Below are 24765 nucleotides of genomic sequence, written 5' to 3' on the forward strand. Positions count from 1 at the left end.
TTCCATGGGGACGTTTCTGCAGCAAGGGCGCATCTCTCTCTAGGCTTACCATCACAGCCTCAAGACATTCATTTTGATGCAATTAAAGTTTAAATTATCATTAAGTTTAAATGAGTGGCACAGAGAAAACCAGTTTTCAAATAAACCTCAGAATCAGCCTTACCCAAAGCACAGCATTTTCCCAAAAAGACAAGACCAATCGTATATTCTGGGTGATTTATTCGAATGTAGTGCTCAGACAGTTTCAAGCACAGGGGGCTCGTAGCCCTCCGGTCTATCAACCTTCACACCCTCCTCGCCTTTAGCTGCAGTTGCAGTGGTGCTGGCACCACCCTTGCCAGTGCCTTCTCCGTGGAGCTCGAGCAGCTTGCCCACTGAAAAACAATGCAGCCAAGTTGCAACCAACACTGTGTACAGACACCCAACCAGCAAACCACCACGGCCACACCTCCTACACAAATTCTGACTACCCTGTGAAGCCTCAAGAAAGCAGACAACCAGCAAATGGCCCTATGCCCCACAGGTGACAGCGCGCGCACATTAGCTGAGTGCTAATGGTAGAGTCGTTTGTCCCGCCTTTAAAATAGGTCTACTTACAGTAGTGTAAATACACAGTATGAACATTGATACGTAGTTTGAATTCACTACAACCATCCTGCATCAAGAGCTAGAATATGAACAGATGACACATCAGCAATTAAATTGCCGTTTCGTGCATCATGTGACCTAAAGACCAACTACATGTCACAGCCATTGTCCAGCGTTAAGGAATTCCAATTATAAATTATTTATCAGATGTAGGCAAATATCACTGGGTGATCCATATATAGCAGTCTAACCGCACCAATTCAAAGAAGAAAACATGCAAGCAAAAATTTGGTGTCTACAGTCCGTTAACTGAAATCAACAGATGCTACTGTCTAGACAGGGAACACCTACCAGCTTGTGTACTAAAGGTTCTGCAAATATTGAAATCTCTGGTTGAGTTCAGCACTCAATATTGCAGCTATGTTCCACACGATAGATGCCATGCACTCAACACCACTGCAGTGAAGGGCTCCGGAAATTTTGACCACCTGGGGTTCCTTAACGTGCACTGACCTCTAGAATTTCACCTCCATCGAAATTCAACCGTAGCGGACGGGATCGAACCCGTGTCTTTCGGGTCAGCAGCCAAGTACCATAACTACCGAGACACCGCAGCGACTAAGCATACCTTTCTGAAGCGATGTTTAATTTGAAGAGCTGGAGTCTGCCAAATGAGGGGACCTTAAAGACTTGTTTAAGAGAACATTCAGCAAAAGACAAGATGCTACATGAGACTAATATAATCCCAGGTGAACATATATAGTGCTTACGCAGTGCAAACATGAGACTGCTTCTCTGAGAAAATATCAAGTCCCCGATTTCTTCTCTCATTTACTCCTCCACGAAATGTCTGCACTGACGAGTCACTTTTATGACTTCTGGCAGTCCTTCCAATGAACTGGACGAATGTACAAACACCTCAGCCAACTAGAAATAAGCAACACCATCTTCTCGGCAACTGCAAAATTGTTCGCTACCATATTAACAGATGGTGCCGCCATACCATTTGCCGCAAAGCCCTGATTACCAGCCCTTACTCTAATTGCTGCCTTAATGTGAAAAAAAAAAAAGCACCCTGGTAGCCGTTCATTGCTTGCGCATGACAGCTTCATGCAGGCCAACTGGGTGGCACGCAAAGCCAGACATAAAGCCCAACACATTCTCGCATCTCAACAGACCTCTGTGCAATGCCTTTTCATTTCAGCCGTACTTAACTGTCAAAACAGCACTGCACGTGAAATAGACTGTGATCAATACTGTATTTACGCAATTGCAAGCCGACGCCCCACAAGATTAATATCATCAAGATTCCAATGTAGTTGCTATCTTAGGTCACCAATCTAGCTAGGCTTAGTATTCCACTTTCATGTTCCTTTAAACTGGACTTTTCTTTGGTGTACTGGTAACCTGTCCTCAAAGACCAGACAACAGAAGAAAGCACAAGAATTTTCACAAAACTGATGAATGCGGAGTCTTATTCTGCAAACCTCAACAGCTTCAACCTTATGCTCCCGATATCATCAGTACACCTCACAGAAGACAGAAAAAAAAAAAAAGTAAAATACAGACAAGCACTGCAGTGAGTCAGTGAGTACACTTACACTCAAACTTCGGCTTTTTGAGCACCTTCACTTTGCGGATGAGCACATCGTGCAGTGGGTAGATGTGTTGGCAGCTCTTCTCAATGTCCTTGCCAATGCTCCCAGGAATGCTGCATAGGTTGCAAGGGAAGGGAGTGTGTGGCGTTAGCAGTGGCGCATTTCACATTCTGCCCAACAACACGCAGAACTAAAGAAGTGCACTCAACGACAACAGGACTTACAGCTTGTTGACAACCTCCTTGAGGCTTGTCGAAGACACTTCGAGAATCATCATCTCTGTCATCTTCTTCCTGATGAGGCGAACCTGTACACGCAAAATCGTCAGTGCACTGCTACCTTCTCTAAATGACCAGTTTTTAATTGATAAAGCTAGCATGCGCAAGCAAAGCAGCAGGTTATGCCCTAAATTCGAAAAGCAAGGACATGCGAGCCGCCAAAGGCAAAACCACAGAGCAGTAACACTCAAACATAATGAAAAAAAAAAACACTAACCTGGTTGTGTTGGGCATAGCAGGTCTTCTTCAGCTGGTTGGCGCACTTTTTGGTGAAGCCAATGCAGAACATTCGCAGGAGGTAGCCGTCAGTCGTCCGCACATCAACAGTCGCCTCAATCAAGGTCTGCAACGGCACAAACACGTACGCTTTGCACCCAGCTGGACTAATGCGATTGTTGCAGTACGAGTCTAGTGCTACTGCGCAATTTTCCGCCATTGCTTTTCATTTTCCCTCAGAGTTAAGCTGCAATGACAGCGAAACTACACAAGACAGATGAGGTAGGGATTAGTGCAATGTTTTGATTGAGCTTACTGATGCGTACATCTGCAGTCTCAGCACCACTTGCTACTTGGATACCACTCCCCAAATCCACAAGTGTACTAAAAAGCATGCAGCTTGACTGCAACGAACTAGCTCCACCCTCCACACTAACAGCTTTAACTGGTGGTCTCATTCTCGCACATAAGCCATTAAAATACAGTCAAGCCCACTTATAACAATACTGGTTATAACAATATATCGGATATAACAATGGTCAGTCATGGCACCATCAGCTTTGCTATGTGTTCTATGGTAAAATAAACTGCTTATAGCAATGCTGTCAAGGCACATTATTGGTTATAACAATTAAATCTGGTAATTGAGCGTCAACCATTATAGAAAAAAAAAAGAAGGGAATGCTAAAACCACACCAGCAAAACCATGCTTACAACACAAAAGCGCGCACATGTGGGGCGACCAATGGACTAAGCTGGCGCAGCAACGCCACGAAAGCAAAAGAGGCAGGTGTCATCGCGTCACGAGAGCTGCTGCATTGGCTACGCGCGCCATGCGTACCCCCAATCAGTCAGTGCAATGCGCGTGCGTGCAGCCAGTGCGGTTTTTCTCTTCTCAGCTGTCACCGCACCCTTAAGTTCTGCATGCTTCTTGAATTTCCCGTAAGAATCACTTCCGGAAAGCCGGCTTGATTCCTGTGACGCAGAGGTGCGCGAAACTCCCGGTGGCGTAGTGATGGTGGTGCTTTGGTCATCGGTGAACAGTGAACATTGTTCCGGTTCCCTGAAGTTCGAATTAACGAGCTTTTACAGGCATTAGAACAATCAAACCACTCCGTATATTTACTGTCAATACAATCAAACCACTCCGTATATTTACTGTCAATAAATGCTCTGAAGTTTGTCATCTTTTCTTTTTTTTTGGCACAACCCTGTTATAACAATTATTGGCTATAACAATGGTATTTCCATGGCACTTGAATATTGTTATAAGTGGGCTTGACTGTAATCACATCTACAACTGACACATCCCGGGTGTAAAAACAATTGGGCACACTAACTACAACACAACCTGCAGCCATTGTCCCTTCCTGTGTGGCAGTTTTATGGTGGAAGGCATCTTGAAGACAGGATGGGCTAGAGATGCTTCACTGTTAGCTCATCACCACATGAAAACATAATCATGACACGCAGTGACGCCACACAGGCTGCCAAGTTTTGAGACCAGGAGCATGGCAAAGCCTGCATATATGTCCAACCTGCTTAAATATGCCCAGCACTCTACCACGGTGCCCATAACATGTGCAATCCACATGAAGCAAGCATCGCGTCAAGAACGATCGCAATAAGTGAGCTCAACAAACTGTGGAATACAGATTGTGCACAATGAAGGGCGCTCCACAGAATTGAAATAATTAAAAAATGTGGGGTTCCCCAAACGACAATTGGGGTATGAGGTACGCCACAGTAAAGGGCTCTTGGATTAATTTAGACCACTTGTGGTTCTTTAATGCGCGCTGACATCATGGGCACCTTTTGCATTTCACCTCCATCGAAACACAGCAGCTACCACTTGGACTGAGCCCCAAGTCCTCCAGCTCAGTAGTCTAGCATCGCAGTCATCAAGACACAGCGGCAGGTAAGAGTACAAATGAGGTCCCTTAGAAGATGTAATACAAATTCAGCACTAGAACACAATTTTCAAGAGCGCTTGACTTTCTTTTGTCTTGCCTGACTAAGGAATTGCCCACTGACCACTATTGCGATCCTCGAGCGTATCAAGGGCAGCATCATCACTTCTAAGATCAGGGAGCAGAAGTGCCAAATAAATATTAATGATTGTGAAGCTGGTTGTAACAAACAAACAAAAAAAATCCAAAAGCAAAAAAAAGCTTCTTATCAGACGCAAGCCACTATTACTACATGAATAGTAGATATGTTCCAGCCATTCGGGAAGGCAAGCATCAAAACTGTTGCAGGCCTGTGGTGGGCAGGATTTAATGTAGCACTATTCAAGAACCGGCAAGAGGTGGAGGCCCCTAGCCAGAGGGTTCAAGTGCACAACATACAGCAGTGACATCACACGCAGTTCACAAAGTAAATCTGCTTAATTTTTTAGTACCTCAGGAACACTCAAACTACAGGGCACTGCTTCAGAAGTATCTAACAATACCCTTTAGGTGTAGTGTCAACCGCAGCAATGAGTACTCGGAACATATAGCAGCATACTGCTCCCATTGAAGTTGAGAAGTTAAATGAGAATTAAAGGTGGCGTGTATCACAACAGTACCTTTGGCCCACTTTGGCAAAGAGGGTGCTCGTGCCTAGTGCACAGCAATGTGGCAACTCGCTTCTCAAGATGGACACCCAGGACTTGTGTAATAAACATTCAGTCCTAAAACATGCGGTTAAGTGTACATGGCCAGTGCTACCTAGACGAAGGCCCCAGCTCTCCTTACTGACGTCAGAGCTGAGCCATGTCATGGCTGGAGGCCTGCGTCATCACAGTTGTGACCTTGCACCCTTCCAGACTTGTCACTGCATGTTGCTCGTACCTGGTACGACAGAGCAGTCCCCCTACATGTGCTTGTTCTTCGCTGTGGTTCTGGTGGCTTGGACGCTCTGTGAACGTGAAAGCTTATTTTTCTATTGGCTTCCACTATCTAGAAATGCTGGTGGCAAGGCTGGGATCCAACCTTTTTGTTCCTCTCCTGGCAAAAAGCGAGAGCTGCCACAGAATTTCTTGAAAACAAGAAATGGGACAGCAGCGTTAGTCCTAGCTCAGAGAGCTCGAACGGAAAGATTTTTGATACAACCAATTTTCTGCTGGGCCAGCTATCCACAGTGCAGTCAGAGAATAAAGGTAATGCCATTAATTCCTCAGCGATCAAATGAAGCTTCTATTTGCGAAGAGCAGAGTCACTGTTCTGCAGATCTCATGGGGTATTGTTGCATACTTTTCATATCACCCCATACCACATCCCATGGACATCGAATATGCGTATGATGGAATGAACCCCCAATGGGAGCATCACAGTACTGCCTTCCTCAGTAACATTCACATAAAGCCTGAATTCAATTACAAGGGCAGCAGTATCATCATCCTAGAGCACAACTGCAGCTTTCTGCTAATAATGCATTTGTTTCCATGGTGCAAAGCCGAACATGTCTAAGGAAGATGCACACATTGTCCTGCCCACAGAGTTAATACAGTTTCTGCAAAAGCAAATAAGAGATGTGTCTGGCTTGGAGAAGGTAGGCGACAGAGCTACCTGAGTGACAACTCGATAAATAGAAAGAAAATGCCTTACTTTGAGTCTCCACCAACAAACTGAATAGTCTACCTGCAACCACATGATCCATCATGGCTGTTCTTTGCAATCGATCCAGTCCACATATTAAAATGCAGTTGAAGTGGCAAAAAAAAAAAAAGCACTAGCCACATTTCGACTTTCCGAAGATGATACAGCACAACACCGGTGAATGTTGCCTGCGTATTTTGCCACTGTCATAAATGGTTGAATTTCTTTGGAGGAGAAATCCTAGAGGCCCGTGTACTGTGCGATGTCAGTGCACGTTAAAGAACCCCAGGTGGTCGAAATTTCCGGAGCCCTCCACTACGGCGTCTCTCATAGCCTTAGTCGCTTTGGGACGTTAAACCCCATAAACAAACCAACCAACCAAATGCATAAAATCTGAAGTGCGACCCCAAGATATGGACAGTTTATCTTGGAAGGCACTGTTGTCATCAAATATCAAAAGGGAAAATGTAAAACTTATCAAATTTCAACAATGGCTTACCTCGTGCGCTTAGAAATACAACCAAAGTTTCCTGCAGCAAACTACCAGCTTCACAAAATCATTATCATATGGCGGAAAATCGTGAATGAAAAGACTCCTATAAAGAAATACTCGGACTATTTCCAAGAGCCAGTGTTTCCTTTGGTAATGACCCTAAGCTGAAGTTTTCGTACAAGCTGTTGGACTGGCTTGACGAGCGGTGCAGCAAATGCCTTGACAGCAACAATGACCAAAAAGAAGCATGCTGCTTAGCATCAGACAACTCATGCACTTATCGAGGTAGCCCGATGTCGCTTCCGAGCTGGATCTTTCAGATACTCTCCCGGCAAACCCAGGCAGACAGCTTTGTAAAACAGATTTGGTTTATGGCTTAATGTCCCAAAGCATCTCGGGCTATGAGGGACGCCATGGTGAAGGGCGCCAGAAATTTCGACTACCTGGGGTTCTCTAACGTGCACTCACATCACAGTACACGGGCCTATAGAATTTCACCTCCCTTGATATTCGACTGCCGCGGCAGAGATTGAACCCGCATATTTTGGATCAGCAGCCTAGCATTGTAACCACTGAGCCACCGCGGTGGCGTAAAATAGATTCAGTAAATACAGGTGGCTGGCTGGAGCCCAATTAAGATGAATTTATGGAGGAGAAAATAAACTGCGATTGGAGAATGCTGCTTACAAGTGAAAAAGACCAGAACCAGCAAAAGCTGCACAAAATCTGGACAAGCCTCAACCTTCCTCCATCATCAATGTGATTGCAACAGTGCTGCTGAAGATGATGGACATTATCCCCGTCCTAGTATCTACTGCAATGTTGCACGATAACGTGTGCATGCAACTTTGAAGAGGCTGAACTGCACGAAATGTAGGTCAGCACTGATGGTGAGCAAGACCATCCCAGTTTTGCTCAACCAAGAAAACTATCTTATCAGGCAGTAGGATCATGGAGGACTTCTTTCTGTGGCAATGTCTGCAGTGAATGCTTTTGTACACAACTGCGTCATTGTAGATTGACTCTCAAAGCACGCCGACTTTTAATGAGTGATAAACCAGCATATGCTTGTCGCTTAGCTGACAAGATGAGCTTACGTTATGTTGCGTGTGTGCCTCCTACTTTACGTCCTTCATATGTTTTCGCCAATGCCACCTTCTGTGCATTATAAACAAACTAGCTGTGCTCTCGGAACTGACAGGAGCTGCTGGCAAATGAGCACTCTTGTGAATTTGGTTGTTTCCAGAAGAGTAATTGAGTGCTTATTCTCAGACGAGCACACAGACAAAACAAGTAGTGCTCAACTACACTTCTAGAAACAATGCAACGAAAACTAGACCCTCAACATGTTTTATTTGGCAAATTTGATGCCTGTGACGATGGCCACACAAGAGATCTTGTGTTCAAACGCAAATCCTTTGGTGCAGTACAATTTTCAGCTCAAAATTTTGCAGCAGGATGAATGACAAAGCTGTCAACAACAAATCTAGAAAAAAAAAAAGCTGAAACCCTCAAAAGCAAATAAATGGCCCTGCTCCTAGTAATGTTTCACTGTGGATCATTTTTATACTCCACGTCATGTATTCATCAGCAAGCATGGCTGTATGTGAAACCACTACCTTCTGTAATAATGGACCATTTGCGGAAATCCAAGTCGGCTTCTCCGCAAGGTTTGTTTCCAACCAAAAGGACTCGTTCCCAGACGACATCCTCGCATTCCTTTAGGACATGAAAAAAGTTCTACCTTCTTATTTAACTCAGGGGTGTCACCAGTTGACTTCAAGATTGCTCTAGAGAGCTGCCGAAATAGTATTATGGTACAATACAGAATAAGGGATCACAGTCAACCTTCTGAAGCACTGCAGTAGAGTCTATGCAGAAAATAGAAGAAAATGAGCCTCTGTTCCCGTACAGGCATGAGTAGGCTACTGCATACTACACTTTCTTGAAATTTTGTGCTCAGACTTCCACGCTTCGCCGATCGCACCCCTAGCCCGAACGACGAGCACCCCACTCCCCATAGCGACAAAGGCCGATCTCCCTCCTTTTCCTGCCTAGCCTCTGCTGCAGGCAGCATGTGACCATCCAGTGTTTTCATTTTCACAAAGAATGTGAGTATCGTCTGAGTCCTGACAAGGCACAAACAGTCGCTCACCTGCCACTTCTTAACCATAGAACGCAGCTTGTCAGTGGTCAGGTCCATGCCATGGAAGTTGGTCAGCACGTTGCGTCCTTGTACTTCCTCAGCAATGAGGCGGAACTTCCGGAAGGCATCCTCGCCGTTCGTCAGATCGGCTTGGGACACCTCGAACACACGTCCCTTAAGACCTTCCGATGCAATCTCTGCCAAAAATAAATTCCAAGAAATCAGTCAAGTGACATGACCGGGAACCATTTTTTTCTCAACACTAAATGTCATGCAAATCTACACCTCGAACACATCAAATTAAAGTCGCTGCTACGTTAATGGTGGGATATGTTCCAGCGATTCGGGAAGGCAAGCGCCAAAACTGTCGCAGGCCTGTGGTAAGCAGGATATCATGTAGCACTATTCAAGAACCGGCAAGAAGATGAGGCCCCTCGCCAGAGGGTTGAAGTACACAACACAGAAACCACAATGCAGAGAGAACAGACGGCAGCGAGCTGGCATGGTTTTACTCACTTGTGCCTTGTGTGCGGTTGACGAATGTTTTGCCGATGTTCCTGACGGTATACATAGTCGGCGCCTTGACATCATACCAATCTTTGCGCGTGAACGGGTCGACACTGCAAATGCGAAAAACGAAAATGCAGGAAAACAGCAAAAATATGAGACACAATAAAAAGACAACGGCGTTTTCATGCACCGGTCACCAGCCACACCGTCACCTCTATCGAGTTCCATCCAGCAAAATTAGCGGGTATAAAACGCAACGCTATTTACTGGCACAACACAAAATAATAACTACATCTATTACAGATAATATTTTTACTTACATCTTCTTCTTGACGCCCTTCTTTCCGCCTTTCGAGAGCCCCTTATTTTTTCCGACAGCCATCTCGAAGGCGCTGAAGATCCAAAAGACCGGAACCTGGAAAAGTACTCTCGAAGCAGACAAGCAGACTTGTCGACACTCTCAAAGCGCTCGAAGCGCTGCCGCGCCTGCTTCCGGTGCTGTGACCACGCAGCCCCTGGCGTCAAGAGTACGCAATTTTCCTCAGTGGATATTTTTGCGGTCTGTTTTGTTTGGAAGGAAGAAAGCTGAAGGAAGGAGACATAGTAATACTTACTACTTTACAAAGCGTTGTCAAGCAATGACAGGCGAAGTTTCTTGTTGCGTAGCTGCAAAACATCGCTTCCTTCAGCGTTGACCATGACCGGGAAATTATTAGCGCATATCGCTTGGCGACTTGCGTGGGCCTGTATTGTGCGATAACTCATCTGGATGTAGGAAGTGCGAGATACAGTGACTCCTCATTATTGCCACCACACCGCATGGCGTTCAAGTTGGCTTTTCGTGCCTGCAACCTGATGTTATGAACCTTCAAAGTCTCTTTGAAGACTTCAACCCTAGGTGACCAGCGACACATTATCAACTGTAGTTTCTAGCGCACTGTTTGGTGCACCATAACCTTCCCGTAGACGTTCAGCTCGTTGCAGTTGATGAGTTCTCTTGCGCTGATGGAGCCGTTGCCTTGTGTCTTTGCAGTCGTTTTCTAGTTCACTGCTGCCTGCTAGCGTTCACGCTGCTGTTCTCCTTGAGACTCGATGGCCTCATCTCGTGGAACTACTGGGTTGTGTTCCTTCCCCTGTGGATATGGAAGTTTATGGTCATCGTTGGAGCCGTTGTGGGCAGCTACGTGTGGTGGACGCACCCTCAATACAGGTACCTCAGCTCGTTCAAAACCCGTGAACTAATAAAGGGTTCAAAAAAGCTTTCCGAACTCTAAGCGTCACGGTTGAGTTTCACTTTTTGATGTGTCCGGTGACACATCAGAGTGAAAGAGTGCGTGTTCTTTTCTAGCTGTGGGGCGTAGTGAAGGTAAAACCAAGTTCACGGGAAGACAATTGAGTGAACAAACAAAGTGGTCTGCCTTGGTTTCTGTTTGTAATATTGCTTTTGTGTGTTCTCTTTGCTGTGTTTTTCTTCCTGTTTTTCGTTTCCCCCCCTCCCTCTCTGCCTGGATCTCTAGAGCCGCAAGACTGTGTAAATAAATAAAATAAACAGGTTCTGCTATTACTTCTCAAAATGGAATTGGCAGATCTGTTTTGCATTTTTGGTCACAGAGAAAGCAATCTGGGGATTACAGTTCTATGTGTGCACCTTGCCTCGATACATGATATTCATTAGTCGCACTTTTTTATTTTCTGGGCATGCACCTCCTAGTTGAAAGCTTCTAGGTTATGGTGACTATGGCCAAAATGGGCATGCAGCCGCTGAGTGGGAGCATGGTTTCAGATAGCAGGAAGAATGGTTTTAGATAGCAGGAAGAATTTTTCACTCTTTCCTTCTTCCTGCGGCTGATACCAGAGGTGTACAATAGCAAGCGAGTATGTGGGTACTTTCTAACAGTGCTTGGCATGTACTCAGTATGACCAAACAGAAGAAGGATGCTTAAAACAAGTAATGTCAATGTGCTGCTTTGAGCAAAGCCAGCTTTCAGGCACTAAAAACGTCTGTCAGTAAAGCTGATGCTCTAAGAAGCCTCTTGCCACAGCAGTTTGCTTGTCTTGCACTATTTCTCGTACTTTAGTAGGACAAACCAGTTAATGGAAACAGTACAAGGGCGGTTGGCAGGGTTACCGTCTTTGGGCTTTCTAGTTAGCCTGGGTGGAGCTTTAGTATCACTTAAGGCGAACTGGCCATACTGAGCACTGATACAGAGTAGGTCTGCTGACAGACTAAGTTTAGTAGTGGGCTTAAAAGAAATTAATCTTGAATGAAATACGGTAACCCATAACCCCTACTGCTTTGCGTTATTATATTGCAGGCTGCCAAGTTAGAAAATTGCAAAAACAGAATGAGTTAATGTGGAAATTGAAAAATAATGGAGAAACGGAAAATCCTTCGTTTTTATTCTTTCCTCCCCCTCCCCTCCTCTCTGTGGCTTTTTGTGTAAGTTGTATTTCGATTGCTTCTGTGCATCTTGATGTCCTCTTGAAAATATGTTGCCACACCTGCTATCACAAGTCTCCACTATTTTCTACAGAAGGGGGGCACGAGTTGAAAGGCTGTTCACTTTCTAAAGCAACATAACCAGCAAGCGTTGGCACCTGCAGTGCTTCCGCTTGGCCACACTTCTGCTTCAGCCATGGCTTGCTGCACCAACTTGCACTTTTATTGTACTTCTCATTCAGTACTGCGCGGAATGTGACCCATCTTTGTGCAGTGCCCGGTTTTAGCAATACGACACTGACGGGTGCACAGTGGGACCTTGTGTTGCATTTGTGGGTGTAGATCACGAACGGCATAATGCACTGGTTGAAGGTACATGTGTAGCCTTTTATTTCCTGGCATGTGTGCTGAGGTGGTTTTTAAACAGATAAGGGTGTCTACCACTGAACCACATCTTTGTTAAGAGAGGAACTTGCTTAGCAAATTGGTGTTATTGGACGCAAGTGGATAGCGTTCACCTAAAGGCTTGTTTGGGGCAGTGTGTATCCAGCGCCCCGCCCACACCTTTGGCTTGCATTTTGGCTAGCGGCTGTGCTTGTCTAAGTCTGCACCTCTAGGTTGGAAATTTAGTCAAGAATTTAGACAAATGCTGTTGGGTAGTCCCTGATTTAGAAGGCTGGCTGCAACTGTTACTAGGATTGTCGTGTTAGTGCCCCAGCGTCGGCCTTTGAGAACCTTGGCTGAACCCTTGAGTCGAAATCTGTAGTCTACTCAATGCTACGTAATTTATGTCTGCTAGTCAGGCAAGGCGTTCAGAGATTGAAGCTGTGGCTGGACCACATAAGGGAACCGGCATTTTTTGGTTGTGACCCAGCTGTTGTTTCTTTCAATCACTGTCACTGCACATCATTTTTGTGACATCCAGGTGGGTCTGATGGTCAAAATTGTAGAAGACTTTGTTGCTGAACAGTTGAATGTGCAAGCAAAATAGGCCTTGAATTGAGACTCTTTAATTTAGCTGGGAGTTACCGTGGTGCATGAAATTGCATTCGCTGCGGCCATTACCTCTCTGCAGGAACGAGGGTGATGGACAGGTCCACTACAAGGCCATGGTCATCAGCCTTTTCCTGCAGCTGCTGCTTCTCGTCTTCGAGGTGCTTGCCTGTGACAAGCTGCAGAATGACCGGCACCTCTGGACACTTGTCTTTATACCGCTCATCTTCATTTCGGTCCTCTCCATCGCCGTCTGTATTTGGGCTGTCAAGCACGACCGCTCCTTTGAGGTGACTGCTGGAATCTGCCATATTTTTTTTAAGGCCGCCTTGACATAATGGCCTTTCATTTTGTGCATTGGAGTGGAATAATTCCTTGTGCTCTCTTTTTCTTCTTTACGCAGCTGGAGCTCTTCTGTTCCGTGAATGTCCTGCAGTTTATATTCCTGGCTCTCCAGTTGGACAAGTTTATCGTTTGGAGCTGGGTGGTAAGTGTCTGGTTGTTAGTGTATCATCGCCTGGCGTGTGTTGTGCTTTGATGTCATAATGCATGTTTCTATGCATGGTCTGCATGCTGTTTGCAGTTCCTTGGCTGCTTTTTCTGTGCTGGTATTCCGGAAGTGCCCGCTCAGCAATGGCACAATGTTTGCTGTGTGGAGTAATCATTGTTGTCGCTGTATTCATGTACTCTAAAGCTGTTTCTTTTTATTGTCGATTCTATTCATTCAGTGTAAGGTGAGGAAAGTTATAAATAGTTCCAGATTTAAGCCCCTTGCAGATGATAGATCTGCTGCATTGGCTGAGTGGTCATGGCGTTCAGCTGGTGAGCTCAAGGTTATGGATTTGATCCCGGCTGCAGTGACCACTTTTCAATGAGGCAGACTGCAGAAGATGTTGTGTGCTCTATATGATGCCAGTGCGTGTTAAAGAACCCCTGTTGGTCATAATTAATCTTGGAGCCCTCTGCTGTTACATCCCTTTCTGCTTCCTTTCACTCTCTCCTTCATCCCTTCCCCCATGGCACAATTCAGATATGAATGAAGAGTGAGACAGCTACTGTGCCTTCCTTTATTGATTGCATTCTTTTTTTTGCGTATGCTAAAATATTAGTTTATCACCTAATTTATGAGTTGCTATACACTCGCTGCTTTGAAGTGAGACTGCATGCGCTATCGATGCTTATCGTGGACCTTTAATAAATATTGCTTAGAAGGGTTGTTTTGTAGGCCAGTTGGTGGTCCCTACTTCAAGGAATGCTTCGGCGCGGCAGATAAGGACAAAACGTAGAAAACACACCACAGGCGCTCTGTGGTGTGTTTTCTACATTTTGTCCTTGTCTGCCGCGCCGAAGCATTCCTTGAAGTTTAATAAATATTCTGATGGTAACGCCTCCCTTGTTCATATTACGCGAGCATTCATTTTAACTATGGCCATTATAAGCGACGCGCTCGACTGTGATTGTCTCGGATGGTACTTGCTGTGGACAGCCACTTATTTCTTTTGGCATGGTAGACGTAAGGAAGACATAGGACAAGTTCTTAATATAATAACAAAGCCATTTTATTGCAATGCTTGGTATAAATATTTGTCAAGAAAAACAAGAAGAAATACTTGGCTAGGGAGATGTGAAGCAAAGCCTCTTAGCTCTGTCATGACTTTTTCTTGCTGCACACGTAAAAATATTGCTGCAGGGGTCTGTTTTCGACTTATAACGATATTCTTGCGATCACCTTGGCTGTGTGCCGGGAAGTGCTCTTGTGCACACTGCCAGTGTTGCCTTCTCACCCATGAGATGTGAGGCTAGTAACTGGGTGCATTGCCGAGTTATGATGACTGTTGTTGGAAGGCTGTTTCATGGCAGCATCAGATTCACGTCCAGGGCACCTCCTTGTTACTAAAAGCTTAGCCGTATTGACAGCAGAGCTTGATGCTATATATATTTGCTGCCAACAGTTGGGAGCTCACCACTACTGTTTTTGGAAAGACATATTGATGCTTTTGGATTGAAAACTCCAAATAGGAAACTTTCCATCTGTCTTGGGCTAGCATCTCAGCATTCAGTGCTAGCCACATCACTTGTTTTGCAGTGGAACCCTTTTCGGTGCCTCTGTTTGTTTACTTGTCGCAGTATGGCGCCACTAATTAGGAGCCGTGGCTTTCGTCATAGCTTGAGCTGCTAGCATGGTTGATGATTGCTTTTCTTGTAAGCATCATCATCATCATCATCAGCCTGACTACACCCACTGCAGGGCAAAGGCCTCTCCCATGTCTCTCCAATTAACCCTGTCCTTTGTCAGTTGCCGCCACTGTATCCCCGCAAACTTCTTAATCTCATCCGCCCACCTAACTTTCTGCCGTCCCCTGCTACGTTTGCTTTCTCTTGGAATCCACTCCGTTACCCTTAAGGACCTGCCGCGGTGGCTCAGTGGCTACGGCGCTCGGCTACTGACCCGAAAGACGCGGGTTCGATCCCGGCCGCGGCGGCTGAATTTCGATGAAGGCGAAATTCTAGAGGTCCGTGTGCTGTGCGATGTCAGTGCACGTTAAAGAACCCCAGGTGGTCGAAATTTCCGGAGCCCTTCACTACGGCGTCTCTCATAGCCTCAGTCGCTTTGGGACGTTAAACCCCAATAAACCAAACCAAACCTTAAGGACCAGCGGTTATCTTGCCTTCGCATTACATGCCCTGCCCAAGCCCATTTCTTCCTCTTGATTTCAACTAAGATGTCATTAACCCGCGTTTGTTCCCTCACCCACTCCGCCCGCTTTCGATCTCTTAACGTTACACCTATCATTTTTCTTTCCATAGCTTGCTGTGTTATCCTTAACTTAAGCTGAACCCTCTTTGTTAGCCTCCACGTTTCTGCCCCATAGGTGAGTACCGGTAGGACACAGCTGTTGTATACTTTTCTCTTCAGGGATATTGGTAAGCTACCATTCATGATCTGAGAGAACCTGCCATGTAAGCCTTGTAAGCACTCTCTCGCAAAGAAAATGAGAATGAACATTTCTTCATCCATTTCCCATGGTGTGTCACTATTGACGGTGTGTTTTCTCTCTCACTGCACTTGCGGTGTAGGCGCGAAGGGCAAGGGTAGTATTAGAGGGCTTCATTTCCTGAGTGCAGGTCATTGGGGAGGCGTTGCTGTGTTCTGTTCAGCATGCTTTGAGCACAGTGTAAGGCATACCGAGCGTGCGGCTTACCTTGCAGGTGGTGTTTGTGCCGTTGTGGATCGTGATGTGCCTGGCAGTGATTGGGGTGCTCTATGCCATCATCTTTGCGAGCATCCTGCTCCGCACTCCCGAAGTGAGCCCTGAACAGCGACGCACCAGCCTCCACTCGGCGGTCTCCTACAGCATGATTGTGGGCCCCCTCCTTGTGTTTCTCGTAAGTTGTTCAGCGCATTCAGTTCAAGATCACTTCTTTGAAAAAAATGTAAACTTTCTTGCGCATCTAACTCACTGGGACAGGGGGCTAGATCGTTTGCTTTCCTTGCACCTTTTCTAAATTTGGACTGTAGGAAGTCCGACTGCATTTATGTGAAAAGTGTACTCTGCTGCGCCTTGAAGGTTGATGTCAGTGGCAAGTGGTTTGTAAATGTTATAGAGCCGCACCTGAAGCAGTTCTCACAAGGGTTTCGAGATGTTGTAGGAACTAGTTTTCGCAAGGGTTTCGAGTTATGAAACCGATTTAGCTTTTTTTCTTTCTTTTTTTTTTTGCCTTGTTGGTGACTGGGGATGTTTTGTCGCAGCATTTTGTTTGTAATAAGGTAGTAATTACTCATTGACATCAACCCAAGCGCAGCCATACGGCTACAAAACATTTGACCCTAAAACATTTGACGAGCATTTTGTTTTAGGCCATTCTATGTGTAGGCATGTTGTTGCATGACATATTTGTTTGGTGTGTACTCGGCTGCTGTGAATGCAACATTGGTTAATTCAGCCCTCTTCAAGGTTCTCGTTGCTGCAAATGCTTTTCTTCAGGGGAACAAGTTTGTTACTTTAAACTTGCAAAATGTCAGGAACTGTGGAGAGTTGCTGACAGGTCACTGACTGAGGCCGCTATGAGGTCGCTAAAGTTGCCAGACCCACAAGCTCTGCCTGTTGCATTGTACATGATGTGCATAGGTTGTGTTTTTGCTTCCCATCAGCAGCATGTGGTTATATTTTGTATTGTCTCTTACCTTCTGTAATTTGATCTCCAAATTTTTGCTGTAACTATGGTGTCCTGTATCTGAGCCCAAGGTTGTTAGATCATATCCTGGCATTTTGATGGAGGCGGAATGCAAAAGACAGCTGTGTGCTGCATAAAGGCTGAACTCCATGTACGCGAAAACTCACGCGAACGCGAACGCGACAGCGGCAAGCGACGAGCGGCACCGTCGCGCGAAGCGAAATACCCGTGTCGCTTGTCCTGTCGCTCGGATCTGCACGCACAGAAAATTTCGCTCGTCGCCCGGAAGTTGCCAACGCGATTAGCCAATAGCAGCTAACCTGGCAGCGTACGTCACTACCGAGCCTCTTGCCGGCTCTGGCAAAGATGGCGCTGGCTCTGGCCGGGAATCTTGCTTCACCACCGATTCGTCGTTGTCGCTACGCTGTGCCCCACGTTCACGGCAAACTAAATGCTCACGAAGCTTTCACTTTCTCTGGACTTGCGTCAACCACAAAATTTTAGCGATAAAACACCCCAGATTTTCAGATTGCTTGTGTTTACGGTGCTGCTAGGCTTAGCGAGTATGCGTCGTTTGAGGTCAGAAAGCGCGCGAGGTTCAAACAGGTGTGCGCCCCACGTTCAGGCAACATGGCGGCGCCCGTGACAATAACATAAAATGACATGCAATGAAATACAATGACAAAGCTGTAAACACATTTTATTTGAGATTTTTCTGCCCAAAATTGTAATCCTTGCAAATAATGTGACTCTTGTTATAAACGCAAACAGCTTTGCGGTGTATTATGCCAGCAACACTGATCGTCGTCTCCGTTTCGCGTTCGCGTTGTCGCTATGCATGGAGCTTGGCCGGTGGGCGAAGGAGCGACAGCCAGCCGTCGTCGCCGCGCCGCCTCGTCGCGTCGCTTACTTTTTCGCGTACATGGAGCTCAGTCTTAATGCTAGTGCCCACCCCAGGTACCATATTTTCTGGTGTATTTTTTCGTTTTTTTTCTGTATTTTTCGTTGGTGGTGTGACTTGTATACGTCCAAAACCACATTTGAAAAGAAAATTGATATGTGACATGTAAAATAGAAAAAAAATCCGAGTTGCATTAAAATTTTGTCTCATAGGTAGAATTGTATATTCTCATAAGTTTTGATTTCAGTCAGTTCTATTTAGCGACATTTATGTTCATGGTGTTTTTATCTTGTGCATTGCACCGTGTGTCTTGCATTGTTCTTGTTCAACACTAGAACACCCGTGAAGCGAAGCGGCTACAGTGCAAAATTCAAGTAGCATACCACTGGATAAGAACTGGTCAGCAGGGAGGCAGTTTGACTTGGACGAAGAAATGATTCGGGTCTGGCGCAGCTGTTAGAGCACTCTGGTTGATGAAGCCAACATAACAGATGGGCTGTAGGAAGAAGGCATACTGACCATAGATTGAGGATTGTCTGCACAAGGCGGCCGTCACAATCATGTAATTTTTGTACGCTCTCTAACGAAAGGATCGTCAATGCGTTTTTGTAGCACTTACTGTGTACACCGGTGTGAGTTATGAGTGACTTTATTATTTTTTAATGCTTTTTGCAGGGTGTGTGACTTACACAAGGTGCTACTTGTAGACTGGAAAATATGGTAGTCAAAATTATTCAGAGCCCTCCACTCTGGTGTGTCTCAGCTCGCATGCAACTTTAGGATGCTAAACTCTACATACCACGCCAATTAATTTTGTGCTTTAAATCTCCACTACCACAAAAATAGTTAGGTTAGGCTTGCACCTAAGGCTTGGCTTCTTTTATGCATATTATAGAATCCCATCATGTAAGAAAATAGGTATCAATTTGACATTCCACAGGTGATTGTGCATTCTTTTTTTTGTTTGCTAAAGAAATGCCATATTTAATAATGAAGAAGAGAGTGCACGTCATATTTACTAAGCCTAACGTACAGTCGGGGACAAAAGTCTCCGGACCACGTGTTCTGCTAACAAAGCCGATAGCTCTGCTATTAGTCGCCGGCTGGAGACCACACTTGTGGAGGTCAAAGTTAAATTTTTGTTCTCTCATCTCCACAAGTGCGGTCTCCACCCGCTGTCTGATAGTAGAGCTATAAGCTTCGTTTGAGGAACACGTGGTCCGGAGACTTTTGTCCCCGACTGTACATAATGGCTCTTGGCACCCTTTGTGTTGGGAGGCCTCATGTGTGACTGAGCCATCTTGTTCCTCTCTGTTGTAGGTGCTGCTGTCGAATAAACTGGACACACTGGACACGGACGACAGCCTTGGCTACACGGAGACTTGCACACCTCTCTACTTCACATTTCTTGTTCTCATCTTCCTCTCGTTTGGATCCAAAGGAGGAAATCACTGTGAGTGAAAAACGCTGCCTGCTTTTAGTTGAGACTGGCACATATCCCTACATATATAAATTGTAAAAAAAAAAAAAAAAAATGCGTTCATGGACTTTGGCAAGAGAGTGGCAAAGCAGCTTGGCTTTGTAATTTGGCACTTCAGAAGTGTCATGACGAGCTCTGCCAACTTGGCAGACTTGTGTGTTGCTTAAAGCAGTTCTTTGTTAAAGGAGGACATTGCATTTAAAACTATCCTTTTTTTTACACGAAATTAAATTTGATTTATTGGAGTGATAAGTGTGCTGATATGAATTTGGTTTTATAGTATCTCTTTGGTACTCAAGTTATGAAAATGAACGCATTCATAAAGTCATCCTAGTTTTAATTGATAATTAAGGAAGAATTGAAAAAGGAAGTGCCTTTCAGCCAGTCCTGTGTCGGCTTGCTGCTGTGCCATCGGTGGAGTGATACGTAGTGATCGGTGAAAGCAAAGAGTCCGCGCGTATTTTTATTTCCGTGGGTCTAATTTGCAGCTAAGTTTTTTCTGACATAATGTATTTATTCACGGAAACCTAAAAAACAAAATAAAAGTGAAAGTGAAGCTGCCACGCGACTGCCTGAAAGGCACTCTGCGCGTTAGTTGACTCCTCTTTCCTTCAGTGGGGAGTTCAAAAAAAGGCGGGAGCCGGGACATTTAATCCGATTTAAATTAGGGAAATCGGCTGCACAGGACAATAATGGGAAGTTTCTAAGAGTGCTCGGAACGTGAGTTCCCGCGGTGCTCTGGTTTCTCTTTAGTGCACCTTTAAGTGTCCCCTCCAATGTTTTATTTTTACTTCTTGCTTATGCTGCCCTGCAGGGTGGTTTGGGATCCGCAAGGACTTTTGCCAGTTTCTCTTGGGAGCTTGCCCACTGCTCCAGGAGTACGGCAACATCTCCTACAGCCTGCACAACAACGAAGCCGACAGCTCACCTCCGGGAGACGCAGTTGCTGCGTCAGAGGTCAAGCGGATACCCCGGCAACGTCCGAGGAGCTCAGTGCTTTCCGAGCCTCGTCCCATTGTTGCGGCACTCGCCATCGACACACCTGATTGACTCCACTGGTGGTGGCAGACAGCTGTTCTCCCTCCTTTTGCTGTGACCAGTAACTTGCTTGAGGAAGATGTGGATCCTTGCCAGTAAAAGCAGGGGGCAGGCAGACTATCTTGGCCATACCGCCTTTTCTGCTTCCCCCCCAGTATTTTTACACTGATTGCAGAAAGGTCCCCTTCTCACCAGCCCAATATTAAAACTGGCACATACTGTTTTGCCTTCCCTTTTCTGTTCTTCCTTCTGTAGGAGCGGCTTCTTGCCTAATAGATAACCGCACAATGTTTTCATATTTGGAGCCCATTCAGTGTCTCAGTGTAATGAGTGAGATGGCTGGATTGCGTTTCTGGTTTGTTACAAAACTGCGGGCTTCTCTCTCCCCCTTCCTCCCACGCGCAACCTTTATGCTTCTTGATGACTAAAGAGTTGCCGAAATGCAATTTTCCTCATTTCAAGCACTGCGTACAGGGGGTGTGCGTTTTCCTTCTTTTTTAATCTGAGTCCTGCAGCTGCGGCACCTTTTACACTTCTTTATTCAGCCCTGTGCTCATGGATCATAAGGCACTATTGAGTACTTTGGGTGGCATGCAAGGAGTTAGACGTACAGGCCAAATGTGGCAGGTCTTGTTCAATGCTTTGACGTTTTCTTTGCTTGCACCTCATCTCCTGTGTAGTGGTGCATTAGGATCTAGCTGTGCGGGTCATGTAGGCCTTGTCACAAAAGCTGATTCCAGTTGAGATCTGCTCATAGAAGGTTAAGCGTGACCGAGTCAGTGTTTCCTTGTAGCAACAGAAGTTGAAGTTTGGACGGTGTGTACAGGTTTAGTGACTCCAGGTGGTCCGAGAGAAGCCTTGGTTGTGGGCGGTATTAGCATCGAAAATGGTAATATGGAAGCATTGGGAATCTGTTGGGAGGTTGTTCGTACCTCTTCTGGTTGATGCATGAGGGTTCAGAGGCATGCATTGGGATTAGTATTTGCATGTCTGGAAAGATGGCACAAGTTTGCTTGCCTACAAGTGTTGAACACACAACATGGGTATACGAAGAACCTCGAGTCTGTGCTACTATCTTCTGCACAGGTATAAATGCTTTTAGAGGCTGCTGCATTTTTTATGTCCTTTGAAGAGCAGTTTTGCCACCTATATGCTCATTGCTATTACTGTGTGCCAGATTGGAATGCACTCGCTTTCGGGAGAACAAGTTGCAAGTACGAGGAATGTGTCTTGATAGGTTGTGCTAAACAAGGCCATTTTGTTTCCATTTATTTATGATTAAACCAAAACCTAAGTTGCTTTCTGTGAATTTATGCGCGTTCTAGACTTGCGACTTGACAAAGATTCATTCTGTGGATAAGTTATTGCGCCTATGGACGCACGTGCCATGTCCCAGCTGACGAATGTCTTTCACATGAGTGGTATGTTTGCTTTTCCTTTTGTCGTTGAGTACCTGCGCAATGTAGCCAGCACCTACTAGCAACTTCCTGGACAATGTCGTTGACTGTCATGTCGCTGTCCTGAGGTGGTCCTGAAAAGAATTGTTTTGGGCATGGTCACACTTGAAGGCAAAACTTGAAAAGCGAGTTAAACAAGAGGTGAAAGCAGTGTATGATAATGTTCATGCAGCATGCCATTGACGTTTTTAGTGCGTAAAAGCACCCGTGCCTTATTGTGTTTCCTGTCAAGGCGTGGCATTGGGACATGGAACAAACTCTTGAAAAAGTGGCGTCAAAGCGAGACCTTTGCTGCGACTGAATTTTGCGATAGATGTGAGCTTGACTTTGCAGGAAATTATTACTGTGTGATAGTCATCCTTACTTTTGTTTGTTTTCTTTGTTATTTAACTCTTGGAATGCCGTTAGTGTTGAATCCCAGCTTTAATCCCCCTGTACCATGTGGATACAGTGGATACAGTGATGTGTCATTCTTGTAGTGTAGTATATAACTGTCTCCTGTAGTTCTGTTTCTGTCACTGCAAATTCTTTGCCTTGTTGTTTTGTTAATGCTGTTTTGGTCAGAAGATGACTATGCATATCACTGCACTGATAACCCTTGCTCCTAGATATTTTCTGTATTTTGATCTGGTCGAGTGTTGCGTGTGTAAGTAAGAGTAGTGACTATGCATTTCTACACTTAGAATCCATGACTTTTTTTTCAGTCTTCCTGCACCTGTATTGTGCATGGCTGCAAAGATGCATTTATGCAAAACTTGCTTTGAATAGACATCCCAAAATTATGTCAAACCTGTGTTTGTATCTTCTTTGTGTCAGATGGCAAATCGCCTTGAAAAACAGGGAAGCAATACTGGGAAGTCACAGATTTTGATGCACCTACAGAAGAGGCAGATAAATTATTAATTTGTCTGGAAATAACTTTATTCCTGGTATCTATACAGTAGGCACATAGGCCGAGCAGGCAATAAAAGTAACTGCACCACACTACAAATGCAAACCCATATTGCTGGGTGGTTTGAAATGCAAATGTGTATTTTACCAGTCTACTGAAGCAAAAAATAAAAAAATGTTATGTCACTATGCAGATTCTTTTGGTCCCTTTCCTTCGTTTGGTGCTAACACTGGGCTGTTTGCACTTCTAATACATCAGTTTTTTGCTGTGGCTCTGAGTGGTTTGAATGGTTTTGTAACGGCTGCTCCCAAAAAAAATTTAATCTGGCCTCTGCACAGACGTGGAGTTCACCCCTTAACAGGCACATTTTACTTTTTTTTTTTTTTCCGAAAATGTTACCAAAGTGCTCACTTAGAACCATGGCACCATCTGTTGGCAAACCAAAAAGATGCTTCGAAGGAGCCCTACTCGCCTTAAACCAGGCACAGAGTGCCAGAAAACGAGACAGACTGGATTCATCCTGACCCAGAAATGAATGGTACGGCAAAACAGCGCTGACGGACGGGACGGAAGAAGATGAGACAAACACTTGACAAGCCCTGAGGTGGATGTGCATAGAAGTGCTGACTGTGCCTTCAGACTGTTGGCTGTATACGTAAGCCATAAGGAAATTTATTTTGATGGCCTTCATGGCTTTTTAACTTTTGCAGTCACCTGTACCTGATTTGATCATAATTGGAAGCTCTAGTGAGGGTGCAGGAGTGGCTGGAATGAGTGCCTTCAGAAATTTCCTGTGCAGGCGGTCAAATCTAATAATGGATATAGAAATAAATATGTGAGCAATATAATGTGAGCATGGGTTGCAGGTCACAAATATTCATTGTGCCATATGGACAGCTTCAGATGTTCAATATTGCACTCGGTATAAGCTAACACATACAAGTTTGGGGTAGGAGCTTCGTTTTCGAAGCCATGCAAGCCTAGTGTAGTTGGAAATGTATGATGCAGCTGTTTATGCAAAGAACAACGTACACAGTCTTTGTGCTTGTCAGGGGCTGTGTGTAAAGGTGCATTTGCTTACTACAATGCAGATTTTTCTTTTGTTTTGTTCCTGGCGTGTAAGTTATAATGAGTGCAATAGGACATCTTTTTTCTTGGTATGTATATGCATTTGAAGTGTGTCATGTTTGTACCATAGATGCACTAGGAAAGACATCATCCTTAGTTTCTAAAGCTTAGCAGTACCATTATTTTTGGAGCTGGCGCCACATGTCCTATTTAATGCCATCATGTGCCATAGTAATAACGCCTGAAACCATTAGAAAGATTCTGCGTGATTATAAGCAGTGTTCACATGCACATGATGTTGATATCGTTCTGTTGATATTTTTCAAATCTAATATCAATCATGGTTTGCAAAATGTGCTGTTGTTTTTGTCTCGGAAAAAGTAGCCACAAACAATCAAAATTAGTAAGAATGGCACCGTTTGTAGTGAAATGTTGTGGAGATGCCTCTTCTGATTTAAAGTTGTGAATAACGTGCTTGTTACCTGACAGCATTGTTTTAATGAAGTTATATTCTCATCTTCGTAAGCAGCAGGGAGAGGAGTATAGTACATTTCATATGAAAATGAGTTGTGGTGAGCTCATTAAAATAGTAACGGCATTAGGGCAAATGGCGGTAACATTCTGCTTACAGCATCACATAAATAGCTTAAAAAACTGAAGGCATTAAGCACTTAATATTATTTTTTGTGCATGTGATGCAGATTATTATATGAGTTGTTCTCTGCAAACAGCTGCTTAGTGTGACTAAAAGCTATGGCTCGGTGTTTACGGCACGGCGTCCATTCACTAGGCTGAGAATTCCATTCTCCAGAATCTTAAGAATATTGCATCTACTGCTGAAGAGAGGCCGCTTATCTGCTATTAGACCTGTGCCAACCATAGCCACCCTATTCCAGCAAATTCGTGTAAC

At 44.9% G+C, this 24765-nt stretch overlaps 2 protein-coding genes across 2 annotated transcripts; one reads left to right on the plus strand and one right to left on the minus strand.

The window, feature by feature from the left end:
- Positions 1 to 202: 202 nt before the first annotated feature.
- Positions 203 to 9887, minus strand: RpS3A (ribosomal protein S3A). The gene is made up of 7 exons (XM_089566750.1): positions 9731 to 9887; positions 9417 to 9520; positions 8910 to 9097; positions 2682 to 2807; positions 2411 to 2493; positions 2190 to 2299; positions 203 to 374 (listed from the first exon to the last, which is right to left on the minus strand). The coding sequence occupies exons 1-7, from the start codon at positions 9790 to 9792 to the stop codon at positions 235 to 237; spliced, it is 813 nt and encodes a 270-aa protein (XP_089422876.1). The 5' UTR covers positions 9793 to 9887; the 3' UTR covers positions 203 to 234.
- A 38-nt stretch (positions 9888 to 9925) lies between these two features.
- On the plus strand, positions 9926 to 22981 carry LOC149372294 (transmembrane protein 185A). The gene is made up of 7 exons (XM_089566749.1): positions 9926 to 10308; positions 10444 to 10620; positions 12926 to 13133; positions 13247 to 13330; positions 16054 to 16230; positions 19241 to 19373; positions 20215 to 22981. The coding sequence occupies exons 1-7, from the start codon at positions 10271 to 10273 to the stop codon at positions 20448 to 20450; spliced, it is 1053 nt and encodes a 350-aa protein (XP_089422875.1). The 5' UTR covers positions 9926 to 10270; the 3' UTR covers positions 20451 to 22981.
- Positions 22982 to 24765: the final 1784 nt, after the last annotated feature.

This window comes from Amblyomma mixtum, chromosome 1 (assembly GCF_055824585.1).
Source record: "Amblyomma mixtum isolate Tamu chromosome 1, ASM5582458v1, whole genome shotgun sequence".
NCBI lineage: Eukaryota > Metazoa > Arthropoda > Arachnida > Ixodida > Ixodidae > Amblyomma > Amblyomma mixtum.